This window comes from Semicossyphus pulcher, unplaced genomic scaffold (genome assembly GCF_022749685.1).
Source record: "Semicossyphus pulcher isolate SPU_LCO1_2020_fin unplaced genomic scaffold, fSemPul1.0.p SCAF_8, whole genome shotgun sequence".
NCBI classification, from domain to species: domain Eukaryota; kingdom Metazoa; phylum Chordata; class Actinopteri; order Labriformes; family Labridae; genus Semicossyphus; species Semicossyphus pulcher.
The window spans coordinates 27242104-27260824 of NW_027211759.1; the positions used below are offsets into that span (position 1 = coordinate 27242104).

At 40.4% G+C, this 18721-nt stretch overlaps 2 protein-coding genes across 2 annotated transcripts; both read right to left on the reverse strand.

The window, feature by feature from the left end:
- LOC138613439 (dihydrofolate reductase) lies at nucleotides 1-3973 on the reverse strand. The gene is made up of 6 exons (XM_069687107.1): nucleotides 3816-3973; nucleotides 2718-2767; nucleotides 2066-2171; nucleotides 1789-1915; nucleotides 1123-1238; nucleotides 1-282 (listed from the first exon to the last, which is right to left on the reverse strand). The coding sequence occupies exons 1-6, from the start codon at nucleotides 3920-3922 to the stop codon at nucleotides 192-194; spliced, it is 597 nt and encodes a 198-aa protein (XP_069543208.1). The 5' UTR covers nucleotides 3923-3973; the 3' UTR covers nucleotides 1-191.
- Nucleotides 3974-5456: 1483 nt separating this feature from the next.
- On the reverse strand, nucleotides 5457-16913 carry cry1b (cryptochrome circadian regulator 1b). The gene is made up of 11 exons (XM_069685836.1): nucleotides 16245-16913; nucleotides 11707-11815; nucleotides 10640-10782; nucleotides 10354-10538; nucleotides 10179-10267; nucleotides 9666-9806; nucleotides 9091-9402; nucleotides 8557-8708; nucleotides 7980-8182; nucleotides 6815-6952; nucleotides 5457-6378 (listed from the first exon to the last, which is right to left on the reverse strand). The coding sequence occupies exons 1-11, from the start codon at nucleotides 16400-16402 to the stop codon at nucleotides 6296-6298; spliced, it is 1713 nt and encodes a 570-aa protein (XP_069541937.1). The 5' UTR covers nucleotides 16403-16913; the 3' UTR covers nucleotides 5457-6295.
- Between the last annotated feature and the right edge of the window lie 1808 nt (nucleotides 16914-18721).

Consider the following 18721-nt stretch of genomic DNA (forward strand, 5'->3'; position numbering starts at 1 on the left):
TGAAAAGAAAGTCTCAAAACGAACATGAAAAAAGAACTAATGATTTGTTTTTATGAAAAGGCACCAAAGTGGTTGCAAAGTAATTCTAAAAAAGAGCAGAATAAATCAAGCAGCTGTTAAAGTGTTTGTGCTCACAGCGTTCATATTTACAGTATTTGGAATGCGTGTCTGATCATCGCCTGTCCAGTTTTCTACACTGCGTCACAAGTCTCTTTCTTGAATACTTGGAATTTGTACTTGATGCCGTTCTCCTCCTGGATTTTACTTGGTACTCCAGGAAATCTGTTGGGAATCAAACACAAAAAAGGTTACAAAGAGCTTTTATTGTGAAAGGAAACCCACTGACACAAATCAAGTGAAATACTTTAAATCAATCATTCGTTACCTTTAATAATAAAATAAATATAACGCTTGTGGGAATTTTCCGGGCATCATTAAAGGGTAACTCGTCTAAATTTTAATTTATATGGGGCGGCAATTTATTTTATGACGTTTACTTTACCCCCGGCTTCCCCCCTGGAGAGCAAAGAAGGATCATCTTATCTTGCTTTTGAAGGCCAGTGGGCTGATTGAAGTACCATGTGGGGATGGGGTAGGGGGTTTGTTGACGTTGTATATAAGCTTGAACACTGACTGAAAGGGAGAGAACTGCTGTTTTTATATGTTTTATGCTTTAATTGTTTTTATTGTTTCTTCCTGCTTTTATGTAAAGCACTTTGGTTGGCCACTGGCTGTTTTAAATGTTCTATATAAATAAAAGTGACATTGACATTTAAATTGACATTGCTGTACTTCTCTCCATGCTGCATGTAAAATGTAAGTAAAGAGACGTGACTCATAACATTGAGTTTGCTTGTTCTTCAAAAATTATCTTCAGGAGGAGAATTTCCCTCACACACTAAATCAAAGTAAAAATCTACCTTAAGGGGAACTCATTTACTAAATTACCGATTGATCTCAGAACAACTGAGTAACATTGCTCTTTAAAATTGACATCACAGCAACCAGTGAAGGTGTCAACGAAACCAATGACCAATGAAAACACGGTCTGACAATTGTTGGCTTTGTAACGGTGCATATGTGGTCAGATGCAGTCAGTCAGAGGGAGAGATACACACCCACCTCTCTTGTTCTTTAAACAGTCCTCTGTCAAACTCAGGGAAGAAGACGTCACAGTCGAAGTCGGCCATGATGTCTGTCAGGTAAACCAGGTCACACCACGGGTGCTTCAACGCCTCCTGATCATAGACGAGAAGAAACCCACGTTAACAGAACCAACACATGAGTCATACAGCACAGTGATTTTGAAGACCACTCATACGGTAGATATGAAATCTGTTTTAATACCACCTGACTTCATGTCACTTCATACAAACTCAGTCTCTGCAGGCTGCCTGTCCAGCGTTATCCTTCCCCCAAAGATTTAAGACTCAAAAATCACAGCAAGTTGACCAAGTTTTATGCAACCCTAAACCCTAACCCTAATTTCATAATGAATTGGCCTCACAGCAAAATATCAAATCTAAAAACAGTAAAATCAGCTTTTAATAAAAATACGTCACAGTTTGCTTAAGTTTACGTTTAAGCGAGGAGCAGCCGTGAGGACAGAAACCATCACACTGGTTTGGTTCCCTCAGGAGACGACGACACAACTCACGTCTACGCCAAAAAAAACACTAAAAGTGCTTCAAATGAATGTGTGAAGAAAACATCACCAGCGCATCTATTTACTAGAATTGATCTTTAAAGGTTCAAGGACTTGTAGGAAAGAAGAAAGACCATGTTTACCTTGTAGACCTGCGTCCCCCCGACGACCCAGATGGTCTCGATGAGGTCAGCGAGGGGGGGCTGAGCAGCCAACAGGAGGGCACTCTCAAAGTCTGGACGCAGGAAGTGGGCGTGGTCTGGGACCGTGCTGTGGGAGGAGAAACATTCACAAGACAGAAGGGATGAATTACAGCGAAATCTAGAACTGATTCTGGATAAGCACAGATATATCTGTGTGTGTGTGTGTGTGTGTGTGTGTGTGTGTGTGTGTGTGTCAGAAAGGTCAGGGGTCACTCACTGCAGTGTCTTGCTCAGCACCACATGCAGGTTATTGGCCAAAGGGAACAGAGTTTCTGGGTTGGAGTACCAGCACAGTTTGCCCCACACCATCATGTTCATCTTTCCTGAAAATAATTCCAATGAAATATTTCGTTTACCTTCACACAGTGAGCACAGAGTTCAGGACCAGGTTTAAAAGTCTTTAAAGTCTGGAGAGACGAAATGAATCGAGCCCAAACAAAAGCAGGAAAACTGTCGACATCGATAAAATCTTTTGTCATTGAAAATGTTTTGGCTTGATATGAGACAAAATATAAATGTCCCATTACGGCAAATCCTTTGATATAAATGCCTGAAACATTAAGTTACGTCATTATATTAAAGATCCTATAAATCACACACTCAGAAATATTCTATTCATATTGTTTGAGATTATTTATGCTTAAAGTTAAAATGTATTTATAATCATTTAACACAACTCTACTGCCAAAGTTGGCTATGTATGTTTTAATCAGACATTCCCTGATTTAATAAGATTTATTTTGACCAAGTTGTGTTTGACTTATTTTAATATTTAGCAAAGTAAGGATATATATCATTTGGGTTTTTGGTAAGTACTAAAATAAAAGTTTTCAATGATCGCCAGCCCTGTGAGGAATACAGACAGATACCTGGTCTGGAGACCCGAGTGACCGTGTTCAGAAAGTACTGGAACTCACCCCTGAAAAAGAAATGTTTAACATTAAATCAAGCAGAGTTAGTGTTAGAAACCCCCCCTAATGTCTCCAGGTGTGAACCGTCTTTTTAAATGTATTCATTCTGATGCCTAATCAACAGGAAATGATGACAGTGACGATGACCTCTTTCATAATTCCTCAGATAGTAATACAGAATATTTTCTAGTTAGTTTTGATGAGTCGGTCATGAACGAGTTGTTTTCTATGAGCAGCTTTGTCTAAGACAATTTATTTATTCTTTATGTTATTCATTCATTTTTGATATAAATGAATACCAGGCATATTAAAAGAGCAACTTTAAAATGTATTTATTAAATACAATCCAGGGACGTTTGGTAAAAACATAAAGAGCTATGTAACTATGTAACTGTAATTATTTATCATTCATATAATTAAGTACCTTGCTAGTTTTGTTAAACAACTGGGCCAGTTGTTCTTGATTTATCTGACTTCTTAATCATAAGTACGCCTGGTTATTTCCAGAATTTAATATAAAGAATCTGGCATATTTGTGCATATTTCATACAACAATTAAAAAAGAAATCAATCAATACACATGTGGAAAAAGTTTGATATTTCTATTTACAGTTTCTCTACTAAACATAATGTAAAATTGTGTGTGTGTGTGTGTGGGGGGGGGGGGTTATAAGGCTTGGTACACAGTTCTACCATAGAATAAGTAATACATGTGCACACATATCAATCAAAGGTCAAAACATCGCATAAAATCCAGAAGTGATACTAAATGAAGATCCGTTTGGTAGCAGAAAGATCCGGCTCTTATCGCTGAGCTGAGCCAAAAGATCTGAAACTCTCATCGCCACTTGTTGCAGCGTCTTCCAGATGTTTCTCCTTCGTGTCGCTCTGTCATCGCTGTACAGGCTTCTTTCTTTATTTTTGTCTTTCATCAGTAGAAGAAAGTGACATTTATCTGATCAATAGACCAGCAGCGGTTTGAAAGCACAATCTGCACTTCCGGATCAAACCTCGCCGTTAAAAGCCAAACACCACTGATCAGACGGTTTCACTTACGGTAAATGCCAGGGCAGCTTTCCGTCTTTCCCGATCCCCATGTCGTTGCACACAGCTGCTATGAGGCGAAGAGGTTTCTCCTGCACTTTGTCCCGGCTCGTGTCCATCTCACACGAGCCAAAAATCTACCTGAATCAGAATCAGCGTCTGCGCGTGGATATCCTGTCACCGCCCCCCGCCCCGCAGCTGAGATTGGACACGGTGGACTTTTCTCTCCATCCTGGGGCAGATTTGAATCATTTCCCCGGCAGAGTCTGCAACACTGATCACACGGGAGCGTGACGCGGCACGAGGGGCCGTCCTCACCGATTATACAATCAATAATTGCAAGAAGCAAAAGCAAAACCCGTCAAACAGTTTACAAAGGGCGAAACAGACAGCACAGAGAGACGGTTTACACCACTTAAGCATGAAAATAATCACCTTGCATCTACAGTGTTAGGGGACAGAGTAGGGGAGACTGGGGACAAATGCAACACTTGGAATTACTCTCATTTACTCACAAACTATTTGGCCTAAACAAAGTAAAATTAAATATTAAACTTTTACCAGTCAGCTAGTTACCCATACCATTTATATGTGACTGTATCTGACATATTGTTTGCCATATTATTTTAATGGTAATGTCAAAACAGAATAACAACAAATTTCACTAACTTGATCTTTTTGTCTCAAGCAAAGTGTTCTAAAGATGTGCAATGTGTAATAATTATAGTATGGGATTATTTATTTATACTTTACAATACAATTATAGGATCAGTACAGTTTCAAATCCTTTTTTTTTAAAAGTTTAGTTTTAGTTTAGTGTTTTTTCATGAAATGTACGCCACCTAAAATCAGCGTATGTTACAGATGCTGTTCATAGCTCTTTATTTCAGCGTCAGAAGGGAAGAACTGAAGTATTTGCAATAAAACTAACCTAAACATATTTCTTCAATGAATAATTGTTCATCCTATCAGCTGTGACAGAACATATGCTACATAGACACTTTGACACATGCTAACCACGTCTCTAAGTCAACAAAACAAGAATCCAAACTAGTTCAGTTCTGGTTAATTTATACAAAGATTTAAGGCAGAATGACAAAAACTTTTAGGACTCAAAATATAAGTTATTTTTCTCCATTAAATGCTGCAGCAAATGTTCAACATGTCTTCTGTCTTCCTGGTGGGCAAAGGTTGTAACTGAGCATGTGCAGTATGAGTGCTTTCTCTCTCCAGCATGTTTCTGATTGGAGAAATAAGACTTGTTGCCCTCTACTACTGCCAGACTGAATGAAAGCAATACATTTTAAAAATAAGTTTGTTGTAATATAAAAAAGACAGATTAAGGACCTTATAAAATGGTTGGTCAATTTCCAGCTATACTATAAAAAAGTAAATATCTGCTAATTCAACTAAAATATAATCATGGATTAGTTTAAGTGATAATCATTTAAAAAACAGCAAACTGTTAGAGTCTTGGCTTTAAGTTCACAGTGCTTAAGCAGACATGTTTAACTGTCCTGAAAATAAATCTCTACGAATGTATCCACACTGAGCCTAATGAGTGATACCTAAATTATTCTTTAAAATAAGATGTGTCAGTAAAAATAAGATAAAAGACGAGCATACAACAGTGCTTCTGTGTTTTATTGCCTTTTTAATACAGTTAGAATTTGGTCATTCTTTATACAAAAATAACAGACTGACGATCACATGGGAGACAAGAGCACATGCATTCACAGTAGGTCTTTGAGTTTTGGTTACAAAACGCAGGTGTGAAACCCCTGTGACCAAATATACAAAAGTCAGGAATCAAAAACAATAAATATGTACAAATATTGACGTGTAAGGCTGCTGTATTAACAAACCTCACAGTGCTGCTTATATTCATCAGATCTCTGCATCCTAAATCTTTCTCACATGATGAGAAACATGTAGGGGCTTGTTCATGAGAGAAAATACAAAACATGTTTTGTGTTCTGCAGGTCAGGGTGTAAAAAGAGGGTGAGGGTGCTGGCTGTTCCCATCGCTGAGAGGAGACTCAGACTTTAGATCTGGACACTTTCAGAGTAAGGTGCAGAGAGCAAAGCTGGCAGGTATCAACTCAACATTCAGTTCAGCCTCCTGATTACACAAAGTGGCCTTGATGTGGAGTTTTAGAAAATGACACACTGCAGTGGAAGACAACAGGTGACCCGGATGTGAAGACTTAATGGATTCATTTTTCGTGCCGCTGTTTCAGGGTCCTTTCTCCTCCCTCTGTTCCTGAGATGTTTGAAGTTTCTCATCTGGAGACCGAGACATGCTAACAGCTGACCTTTTGTCCGACCTCTAACAATCTAAACTGATCACATAATCATGTGCAAAGGGGAGTCCTTGAGGCAGCTGGACCCCTAACCTGTACTTTGTGGCTGTTTGTTACAGTTACTGCTGAGTGTAATCTGAGGGTCCTGTGAGGGCCGGTGCAGGCCAGGCAGTAGGGGGTCCTTTTTACACTATGTGCTCTGCCTCCAGGTTTTACAGCTGCTCTCGGGCGGAGCTTCTTCACGGCGCCGCTTCTGTGTCGACTGTCCTCGTTCTGCGATAACACGACACACAGAACAAATGATGAGGCATTATTTAAAGAGATCATCTGTTGTATTAATTGCTTTAAAAAACACCAACCAGAAATTCAACTGTGAATTGCAAACATTTGTTGAGCTATTACGTCTGTGTTTGCAGTTACAAAGTTAACTCCAGTTTGTTTGATTTTCCCGGGTTGTTCGGGCAGAACAGTCTTTTAGTTTTGCTTTAATAAAGCCAAATATTCAGGGATGCAAAAAGCTTTTCTGCAGGCCAGAGGTGGCAAATATTAAACCTCACATGGCCGACTGACCCTGGTCCATGGGTATTTATTTTAGCCGTGACTTTGAATAAACAACATTTGAGTATCTTATCTGCATTTGTAAATTAATGTAAAAATGTATGAACGTGTGAATGTGCAGGGAACTGAATGAAGACGTTAACGTCCGTACCTGTTCGAGTTGTTCCCTCCTGTGTGTGGGGGTATTCAAAGGACCCTCCTGGACCCTGACTGGTCCCTGTATGAACTCCTCTGATGTTACTGCTGTTTGCACCACTGTTGGAGTTGGCAGGAACTGTAGCCAGCAGGCCTGCAAAGAGACAACATTCATTCATGTTTGTTTTCATCTTCGACAGGATCCTAAAACCCGTCTGTGGTGTGGGAACATTTTCAATGTCTGTTGGGCTTTAAACAATATCAGTAAAAAAATGATCAGTGGAAACATGCAAGAGCCACAGCGCTGCACATTTATGAAAACCCAGGCTGATATATCTGCACCGAAGGCATCAGATGTGGACGTCTGTATGATACAACGCAGATCATTGCAATTTTCTGCTCTGAATTTGCTCTTGCTCTGCTCGCATTACCAAGAAATAAGCGATAAATCAGATATAAAATATGTTGGTTTTTGATGTTTCACATCGGTTACTCTCTAAGGGCGAGCAAACACCCTCACACACCCACAAAACCCTGCAGGAAGGTAAGAGATTTGGTGATCCCGCCCACTGCGATGTCAGAGCATATTGACTATCAACTGACGGTGATGTTTCGTCTGGCAGCGATGGCCAACTTTTCGGGGCTTCCAGTGCAGCCAGGGTTAGCGATAAACGACTTCCAGCCGAGCAACTTGAGAAGCGAGGATGGAGTTCGAGTGAAGTGACGACGTCTAAGAACAGATTTTTAGCTGCACCTGCATGCACATGCACAGCTGCACGTGCATGCAGGTGTCTGTTTATAGAGATGAATAAAAAGGTAAATCATCGTCACATGACCGGTGATGGGAACCGAGATTGAGTTCCACCACATTTGCTCTCCACACAATTTCTCCTGCATACACCAGAGCCTGCTAATACCTGATTGGTCAATACTACACGACAAATGGAATAAACTTTTATCTAGTTGTGGAGTATTCTAATGCTTTGTTGTGCACTCGTCAGAAAGTTATTTCTCAGAAGCATCATTGTGATGTTTGTGGTTGGTCTCGTATCACAGGTTTCACAGGGATGTCCTGGACTTTGTTTAACTACAACTTTATACAGAAATGTTTTATCTGTAGAAACCTGGAATCAATCCAGATACATGAAATTGGTGGGACAGTGTGTGGGTCGTGTCCTTACCCAGCCCTCTGTAGCAGGACAGCTGCTGGTAGATCTGCTTCATCCTCTCAATGTTGATGCGGCTGGCCTCGGCGTGGTTCACCATGGGCTTGGGGTAATGAACTCCAATGATACACTTGGCTGCCTTCTGCACTTCCTCCGGGGCGTTCCAGGGATCATAGATGTATCTCGCTGGAAAGCCTCTTAATATGGGCAAATAACGCCTGCAGGCAGAGAGTGAGAGAAGAATGAAAATCAATGTGGAAGACAGAAAATGTTTAGAACGTGATGTTAAATTTCATCGCTGTTTATCGGTTAATACACAAGATCACACTAAACACTCAGGAGACTCTCTGTGGTGTGAAGCCAATAGACATCTCACGTACTCCAAAAGTCATATGGAGGCTAAAACACTTTGGAGATATTTTTGGAACCAGCATAACAAATATATTTGAGGCTAACAAAGAGCTAAAGCTAACCATGAGCTTTAATTTCTCGTTTCAAAATGACTGCAGGGGCACACACACCCACAGCACTGTGGGCATATGAAAGGCTGGTTCTTTATTATTCATGTGATGCAGATGCAGCGCTGACTGACCGTATGAAGTCTCCGTTGGGGTCCGTGCGTCGTCCAAATCCCACAGGGCAGTAGCAGTGGAAAAACTGCTGGAAAAAGGAGCTGCAGGAGAGCCACATCCAGCTGCCGGCGTTCACACTCCAGTCTGCGTCTATGAGCAGCTCCTCGAACGCCTGAACAGGAAACAGAGACCGTGCAGGATGGGTATTTTAAACAGCAGGGTGCCAGCTTTTACTGCAGCTTTCCTTTCACAGAATGCTGATTGATGTCAAGTGTGAACCTTGAATACTAAAATGCTAAAAAGACTTTATATTAATGAATAAAAATATAACAAATGACATCAGGCAGCGCTTGGACAAAGACGCTAAAATAGTGGACGTGGACGTGGCATTTAAGTTGTTCACAGCATTCCTGGAGGTTGTGTGTTTTTTGGCTAGTTTTAATGCCAATTTCCCAATGTCCTTGCAAATGAACATATGTATGTTATGGCTGTAATGTCCCAGCCCTCGTTTGTTCTACGCTCCTGTAAATCTCGACCTCTTTCTTTAAACGTACCTTCATGCCCTCCTCCCAGCTGACCCACAGGTCTCCCCTGGTGAGGAAGCAGGCCACGGCGTGCCTCGCCAAGTGATGGATCCACCCCTCCTGCCTCAGCTGGGTCATGATGGCGTCTATCCAGGGAAAACCTGTCTGCCCCTCTGCCCACTTGGCCAGGGCCTCTGGGTTTCTGTCCCAGGGGATCTGCACGCACATGGGGTTGCCCTCCATCTTGTCAAAGCAGGGGTTGTTGGTGGCGGTCGTGTAGAAGAACTCCCTCCACAGCAGCTGGCCGTACAAGGAGAGCGGAGGGGAGTTGTTCTTCTTCACCTGATCAGACAGAGTCAGAGTGATGTTAATCATCTGCAGGACGGACTGGCTTCGTCACCCTCACATGAAAAACGTCAAATCTTACTTTTGAATTAAATGGGAAAAAAATGGCTGAAAAACGTTTGTAAGTAAGAAAAATTATGTTTTCAAGGGTACAAACATGATCTGCCAAAACTTCAGCAGAATAAAATGTCAGACAAAAAAATGCCAAACAAAAGTAATGTTTTCATAATGTTTTATGTCTCGTCAGTGGTCATATTTACCTTCCTGTACAGGTCGGTGAGTTTGAAGTAGAAGAGACGACAGGACAGACATCCAAAGCGCAGGTAGGGACTGAGGCCTGTGGGACTGGCCAGCAGGGAGTTGGCGTTCATACGAGGACGCTCAAAGTTTGCCACCCAGGCCTGTAAAAACAGGAAAAGTTTAATGTGGTCCTGCATAGTTGAAATGTTTGAGTCTCAGTCCTGAAAACCTGAGGTTCAAAAGAGACGTAACAAAGATGCTGAAGATGACGATATAACAGATCACTTTATCACTATCCACAAGTCCTGGAAACTACATCTTAGATTCAGTCTTAGCAGTGAAGGAGGAAACTAATTTACTGTGAGTCCATTAAAGATGGCAGAGCGTCTACACCGGTCATTCTAAATGTTTTTTACTTTCATTATGAAGAATGAATCCCCACACCACCACTGTTAAGTCTTAGATCATCTGAACTGTACGGTGACAAGTATATCCATCTTTTATTTTGTGCATTTACTCAGTGGTCTTGTTACCTTCCTCTCCAGGTGTCGCTCCAGCCTGATGAGAGCTTCTGTTTCTCCACCCGGCCACACTGCCGTGCTCAGACCCTCCGTCTCAAAACCTGAAAACAAAAACACACACGTTCAGTTTGAACTGTGCAAGGTTTGACAACAACATTCACACACTTACAAATAAAGAGAAACTCACCGAGCTCCTCCAGGGATGGCACCCCAAACTTGTCGTCGTGGTCGTCGCTGGTGGGCGTGGCACACTTCCTGATCACATCCAGAGTGATGGTCTCTGCAGGAAGCTCCACAGCGTCCATGCGGTTTATAAGAGCCTGGAAGCGCTTGTACGTGAGCGGAGGCTGCCCATCGTTTAGTTCTATGATCCTTTAGGACAGAAGCACAGGACAGGAATCAGCACAGACCTTCACAGACACAGGTCAGAGAACAGGTTCATGTGTTAACACTAACTCTGTATCAACACTCACTTCACCAGATCGTAGAGCGTGTGTGAAATCCGCACCATGACCTCCACCTTCGCCTCGCTGGCTAGTTTCTGGATGGCAGCGTCACGCTCCTTTCCAAACGGCTCAGAGTCGTACTCATAAGATAAACGATTGATCTTCCACTCCTGAGAAAGAGTACAGTTTGGTTTATTCTTCAGTAAAGTAACGCATGTAAAAGAAGGACTTATAGTGACTAGGCACGGGCATTTCAAGCAAAAATACTATTCGATATTCACTGGGAACTATTCGACCATTACTCGAAGACCCCACCACCGGTGCACGCAGACATCGAGAGAGAGAGAGACTGATTTACTTTTGCACAACATTGTCGGTTTTATTTCGCCCTCTAATAACAGCTGTCATAAAATCATGATCTGCTAGTTTTACGTTTCAACGTTTGCACTTGACCTCATTTACATTTATCTTTTGAAGCAGTTCCACACAGAACGCTCTGATGGCTGCAGAAGTCTCTGCATTTGTCTCCGGTTCCAAACCTCACAGCGCCACGCCCGCTTCACTGGCACCTGGCACTAATGATATCTTCTCTTGTTATTTAATGGCGGTTAGCAAACACATTTCAGATGCACCACAGCCACCGCCCAGCGGTAGCACCGCATCACAACCAGGCGCTGTTAAAAACACTGGAAAAATGTATTTTTAACTTTTCGATTTTTTAATTGATGATTATTCGAATATTCAAAATTCATGACTCATCCCTAATAGTGACATTGATAGTTTATGGTAAATAAGCCCCCTTTATTTAAACATCATGAACAGCTGAACGACTGGTTCTGGGTGATAAATGGCAGAGTCATGTGCCCACATGTGAGCTTTATAATAGCTTGAGTCATGAAGGACTTTATCACTGATATGAGATTTTCATGCCTTAAAAGTTTATTTCTATTTGATATATTTTGGGGGCGACTGCGTGAGTAAATCGACGTATAAAAATATTACACTGTTTTCATCCACTGTTAGGTGAGCTAAAACAAACATAATGAGAGTACAGATCCATATAACACTGAATATTCCACTTTAAAGAGTCACACCTTAAAGAGTCGAGGGAAGACGTCTGTAGGCTGTCCTCTGATGACAAACAAGCGGGAGTTGAGTTTGCGCAGGCTGGCGTCCAAGTCCTCTAAACAATGCAACAAAAACCTGCAAAATAAACAGACACAAAGATCAAGATTCAGAGATTATACGGCTGAGCCAGCTTTAGACCTGTCACCATGGTCACTCTAAATGCAGTAACGAGACTTTAATGACAAGGGCAGGCTGATCTGATGATCTGAGAGGAGTACTGGGGGGTTAACAGCACACTGCTGCAGCACTAAGATGTGTGCGAGTGTGTCACATGAGTACTGTTTAAATAGAACACCAATGGCTGTAAGTAAGTTAAGCTTTGTAATGTATTTATACAGCACTTTATCATTACACAGGGATACAAAGTGCTTCACCAACACAGGATAAACCACATTGAAAAATCCCAACATTAAGCAAAGCGTAAGGAGAAACAGACTAAACCAACAGGAGACCCCGTGTGCGGACCCTGCTGACTGTGCTTAAAGATTAATCTGATTAGATGACCGATAGTTTCTTTTGTGGGAGTCAGGGACAGCTGCTTTGCATGTGTGACAGCATGTGTGTTATACTGTATATATTCAAAGCCACCTGAGCTGTAACAGAAATCTGCACACTTCAGTAAACAACACACCTGAAGTCATCAGCACTTCACCTGTAAGCAGCATTTATTTTCACTTAGATGTTTTCAACACACTACTCAGAGCAAACACTCGGGCTTTATTCTCATTAAACTTAAAACACATGATGGTTAGTTTCAACTGCTCAAATGACAACAAAAGCAATGCATGAAACAAGTGTTTCACTGTGAACATGCAGCCCTCTACTGGTGGACTCTATACAGACACGCAGTCCAACACTGCACGTTAACAAGAACAACGACAGACGCACAATGTCTCTGATTACAACAGTGTGAGAGTGAACAACAGAGAGTGCCCTCTGTAGGCAACAAACGAAACAAATGAAACAATGACAACAAACCTGAACTCCTCATAAAAAGCATTTTATACATGCTTTTCTTATTTGGGTAAAGTATGAAATTAAATTTGATTCACAGTTAATGCACTTTATTTGCCTCATTATCAGTATTGGTATAATGATAATTAAACTGATTTTCTTAGATTTTTTTATGATATGTGGGAATCAAGAAATTGTTCCAATCTGTTAAAAATCTGCTTTTTGTTTTTGTTGTTTTTTGGCTCCTAAAGAAAAGCTCAGACTAAGGCCAGAAAAAGAATTGTTGGGAATCTTCCAGAAACTAGAAGACGTTACCGTAAAATCAGACTTCATTCATACATTTGGACCGTACAGTTCTTTTGTTATGTGTCTGTATTTGGGTATGCCAGATGGACGAGATGTTTTAAATAAAGGTTGGATTGAAGAGGTTAATAGAAAGGAATAAATATGTTACCAACAGTCTGCATTGAAACAGAACTACAGCTGCAGTAATGCTGACGTAACTGCCTGTTCACAAAGCTGAGGTAGGTGCGCACAGTGACGCAGTGGGTGTACGTGAGGAGTTAGATGTACATGTACGGGCACATGTAAAGGAGGTGGTGTGGCTGTAATGGGGTGGGGTTGGGTTGGTGCTGAGCGTGTGTTTAATGTAGGTCACCTCTGTGAGGGGCTGTGATGATGTAATGACCATAACAGCACACTGACCCACTTTCTCATGCCTCCATTCAGAGACGAGCTGCAGAGTCAGGAAGCGGGAAGAGCTGCAGAGTCAGGAAGCGGGAAGAGTCCTCGTCGCGGTGGTTACACGCGACTCTGACTGCCTGAAGCGTTACAGCATCTTCTCACGAGGGGCAAAGTCATTTCTTTTTACTTTCTTTATGAATAACATCATCCAAAAATTAAGAAATGATTGACTGTGACCACTGAATTAAATTGCAATAAGACGTCAAACTGAACAGTGGTAAAATATGTAGTTTATGATGTAAGTAAAAAAGGATTATCTTATCTTAAGGTTCAGTATATATTAAATATTTTGTGTCCTTTATATATTGAACATTCATTTACAGCCTAAAATTGTGTTTTGGGCAAATTTAGAAGCTCAATTTCTGCAGCTATATTCTCCAGCGTCTAACTAATGCAATCATATAATGTGCAGTGTTCAAATATGATAAACCAACTGCACTTCTCCTTTTTCATCTTTCTCTAATAAAAGCTCTTTAAACTGCAGGTCAATATTTAACAAAGATGCGTCATGTCTTTACTCCCCAGGTTCTTTTTTTGACAGCGTGGACAAAAACTTTCATATTAAGAAATGTATAAAAATACCTTATTTTGAAAATACAATGCTTTGATTTCTCCCTCATGGTTTTATATATTTAAACTTTATTTAGACAGAGAATGATGAATAAATATATGTTTGGTTTCTATTACTGAAAGTGTTCTTCTCTTGTCCCCTAACTCTATACATTTCCTATATGTCAATCATTAATCAATTAATTTTATTTATACAGCGATAACAAACGTTATCTAACGCCAGACATGAAGAGCAGGCATTGATCGTACTATTTGTTAATATGTAGGAGATGTGGATCGCTGTATGAATTTCTGTGAAACGTCACATTTTTTGTGATGTTGAAAGATATGTTTCATTATTATCTTTGTGTGTTTCCTGTGAGTTTCCTGTGTTGTTCTGTGAGTGAATGAGGTTTGTGGATGTTTATCAGCCTGGGCAGTGACAATGGTTAACCACACCTGCCTTCAAAGAGCCTGTCAGCCTATTGGTGTGCAACATGTGTGTGTGTGTGTGTGTGTGTGTGTGTGTGTGTGTGTGTGTGTGTGGTATAAGTGGGTGTGATGATTCAAATATTTTTGTGGTATGGAGTTAGTGTGTGTGCTTGCCTTTTTTTTTAATAACAACATTCACCGATACACACGCTAATGCATACGTTTATGACAAAAGCTGCCGGCCCACATCTTTCCAAGGGATACAACAACAGTAGACCACACAGTTTAACAGCAGCCGGGGATCCAACGGCCAATTGTCAGATTAGTGGACAACCCGCTCTGTCTCCTGAGCCACAGCTGCCCCAAAGAGAGCCAAAGAAGGTGCCTTGCTTATTAAGCTCTGTGGATTATCAATCAACAAAGAATAGAGCTGCAAGTAAAAGTCTATCCTCAGCCTGCACTAAAGAAAAACAGGCACAGTGTAAACACTGCAAAGACTATCAAGAAAGCTGAAGCTCCGAATCAGCATTATTAAAAAATCTGTATTTTTTTTGTTCAGCAACAACAAAAAATCCGTAAAAAAGGACATCATTACAACAATCTGGAAAAGGGCGGAGTCATCCTCACACACAAGTACAATAACGTCACAACAGACTGCACACTGATGGAGGGGAATGTACTGTTCCCCGCTTCTCTTGTGATACGCCCGGAACAACACAGCTGAGCAGAAAAACAAGTCTGTTACGGCTGCTACAGATGGGAAATCAAAGCAGAGTGAACAGTGATCAGTTTTACACACAGGACAGTCAGTGGTCTGCTGAGCACATTCTGTCCTGTTTTAAAGACATGTCAACCCAATAACAATCCAAGGACAAACGTTAGCATCAGTTAGCACTTTTCTTTTGCAACTCATGAGGAATTGACCGAGGCTAATTCCACATGGCTACATCCATTTCATACGCTTAGTAAAACTAACTAAAACTTAATGCGTGCCACAAAAATGTAATGTAATTTATCCTGAGTAAGATCTTTTGAGCCTCAGGGGCCAGCTGGATTTTGTGATTTGGATTTTTATTAGTTGATATAAAGACAAATCGCCACTACATTATACATGGTATAAGAATATGATTCCCTATATTGTGACAGTATTAACAAGTGTACAAAGTGTACAAAAAGCACTGTATTATTTAACCATGAACACAAACATATGGCACATTTTGACTGACAGGTCGGTGATTAATCCGTCGAATTGAATCCTTGGATTAATAACCAGGAAGAGTTTAAGTGTTAAATAAGTAGGGGTGTAACAATACATAAGTATACATCGGAATTTTGATTAAATGATTAAATATTGTACTCAAATCATTAAATCAAATTGTTATTGTTAAATGAAATGTATTGGTTGTAATTGAAATGAATCGATCAAAATGTGTATTGTGGCAGCATTTGTAATTGTCCATAATCTTTGAATATTAGTTGTTGACTCGTAGAGACAGAAGGATGCATCTTTTTCCAACATGTATTATTTACTTTGTGTTGAATTTTAAAACTTAGATTGTTGTTTGGATTAACTGATCAGTCTATTACTGTTATTCCTGCGTATGTATACATCGACATAAAAAGATAAATCAATCAATCAATCAAGACTTTGTAAAATCAGCAAATACCATATCATTGTCCAAAGAATCGATAAAATATCGTGACACATTACTAAGACATCTTTTAGTAAGTGTTTCTAGTTTGGGAGGTTAAGGTCCAGCAATGACCTGTAAACTCCCTCTCTCCAACCAGCATTGCAGTTCTGACCCCCTGTACCCCTCCTCACCTCCACCTGTTGATGCCCACATTAGAGGATCCAGCGAACCAGGGGTCCAGGATGTAGATGCAGCGCAGGGTGTCCGCTCCACGGATGGAGTCTCTCAGAGACGGGTTATCGTGCAGCCGCAGTCCCTTCCTGAACCAGTGGATGGTGTTGACCACCATGTCACCTGCCTTCTGTGTTGATCCCAAGTTAGATTGAAAAGAGGGAATATGATCCCAAATACAAAAAGATGCCCTAAAAAATGTGTCCTGTCCCTGATCAGTCGCTTTTGGATCTTTTTACTCTAACCTTGCTCCATGAATTCATCCACCGAGTTGAGTGTCCTGAGCAGCTGGGGCAGCATGTGTGACGGCAGGTGACCGCGGAAAAACAGGAAAACACCACAACTCTTGTCTCGATTAGTAGCAACGATCAAAAGAACACGTCTAGTATAAATCAGATCCAATAAACTCGTCTTCAGCCCCGAAGAGACGTTGAAACAGTTGTATCCTGTGACGTTCAGCTCATGCACGAGGCGTAGCTGAAGCCCGTGTGACACTTACGTTAGCTCGCAAAAAGTAGAAACGATTAAAAATCTCCTGGTTGTTTCAACGAGTAACGTTAGTCCACAGCAAGATAAAACACTAAATCGTTGAACAAAGCGTAGGACCGGTAAATTAACACCTGGTCAACTCGGCCATGCAAGATGCACTGTGTGTACTAACATATCCACCCACCGAGATACGCAGGAAGAAATGGCTTTCTCTGATTGGTCAGATTTATCCGTTATACAAGCGTTCCTCAGTCACGTTTCCATAACGTGCTTTCTTTCTATCTGTTTATACGTAGTTTAAGGTTGTTTTAAATAACCCAAACATTTACAGTCTGCCTTATTTTGTCAACACTTTCAACTATGATTCAGTTAGAGAGAGAAAAAGGTCAAAGAGAGCCGAAATGTATCTGATAAAAGCAGCTAATAGGAGGCGTTGGATGGAGTTATGTGTACACTCTGAAGTACCCGGATGAACACATGCAGGACGGCGTGGTTTGACTCCAAAAAGGCGCGCTCGATTTATTACAAAGAGCGCCCCGCTCTCACTACAGTGTGCGTTTGCTTAGACATTTCCATACAGTGTCTGGACACAGCTAACCCCGCCCACACAAAGCAGCGATAACATGTTACCAATGTGACCTACGGTAAATTACATAAAGAATAAATAAATGATCTAAAAGTTTATATGTAGGCTTTCCATGCATTGTGATGGTGCTCGATCGAAGTTAATTAAATTTTGAAAATTACTATTAGACGATAAAATTAAATTAGACATTTAAAAGACATTGTAGCGAGCTGTAGTAATTATTTTTGGACACATTCAACAAACTCAGACTACATATCCCTGATTTAAAAAAAAAAAAGGATAGTATATTATGGCTATTTTAAAGGAGTTTTATATGAATATTGCGCTTACACTTTAAATTAAACAAACACTTTGCATGGAACAGTGAACATGGGGGGATTTATAGATTATTATAATATAACTAATAATAATTATACTGAGGTGATAACATTTTTTTAAAATAAAAACTTATCAGAGAGCATTTGAGATGTTTGCTGGCTTATTTCTGTTGGCAGACTTCCTGTGAGAGCTGTTGTATCTTGGAGTCACGACAAAAAATTTTCCAATGATTCACTGCGACAATGAAACTCAAGAACACCTTCTCATCGAGTGCTACAGATCACAGGAAGTCTGGACAAAACTAGAAAGTATATGGTTGTTGTTTAAAGTATCTTATGTATTTGATTATGTATGGGCTGTCGGAGGAAAAATTCCCTACCAAACAAAGAGAACTTTTCCAAACCATCATAAGTGCTGTTTGTCATCATTTATGGAAAACAAGATGTGTGACCACCATACAACAGACTTTGTTGACTCTGATACTCTCGTAAAACAACTCTTTACAGACCTCTGGAGGAGGAGATCTCTGGATAAGACTCAGCACCTCCCCTGGCACATTCTGAACTTTTAAGGAACATGGATTGTTATTCGCACATAAAAAAGGGCAGATCCCTTTTTTATGATTGACTGTATGTTTTTTTTCTATTTATGTATTGTACTTGATTGTAAACTGTAAACAAATGTAACTTAATCTGTAACGTATACATTTTTCAATAAAAGTGTTTAAAAAAAAAAAATTCAGGATGGCTGCTTTCATTGTCTCCTAGGGGTGTCTGTTGTAGTCCGAATTTGTTATGTCATTTACTATCTCTCTGCTGTTCAGCGGGACGTTTGTCAAATTATGTCAAAATTAAGAAATTTAAGCTAAACTTGGCAGATTGTATGAGATTCCCAATGTGGGTTGGACTTTCCCTATAAATGACATTATAATCATTCAGCAAGACAAATCATGCCATAATCAATCATAATAAAATGCTTTATTTGCTATAATTGCTGCATTTTTGATCTAATTACATTCGAATGATTTGCTAATAGGCATCACGC

What these genes read in the sequence shown, in the direction of transcription:
- LOC138613439 (XM_069687107.1), bottom strand. Translation starts at nt 3,922, where the DNA reads ATGGACACGAGCCGGGACAAAGTGCAGGAGAAACCTCTTCGCCTCATA. An exon ending in AAGCTGCCCTGGCATTTACC is followed by an intron (nt 2,768 to 3,815) that starts GTAAGTGAAACC and finishes TTTCTTTTTCAG; the next exon opens with GGGTGAGTTCCAGTACTTTC. An exon ending in GTGCTGAGCAAGACACTGCA is followed by an intron (nt 1,916 to 2,065) that starts GTGAGTGACCCC and finishes CTCCTCCCACAG; the next exon opens with CACGGTCCCAGACCACGCCC.
- cry1b (XM_069685836.1), bottom strand. Translation starts at nt 16,402, where the DNA reads ATGGTGGTCAACACCATCCACTGGTTCAGGAAGGGACTGCGGCTGCAC. An exon ending in GTGGGCATCAACAGGTGGAG is followed by an intron (nt 11,816 to 16,244) that starts GTGAGGAGGGGT and finishes TTTATTTTGCAG; the next exon opens with GTTTTTGTTGCATTGTTTAG. An exon ending in TCACCGACCTGTACAGGAAG is followed by an intron (nt 9,403 to 9,665) that starts GTAAATATGACC and finishes CTGTCTGATCAG; the next exon opens with GTGAAGAAGAACAACTCCCC.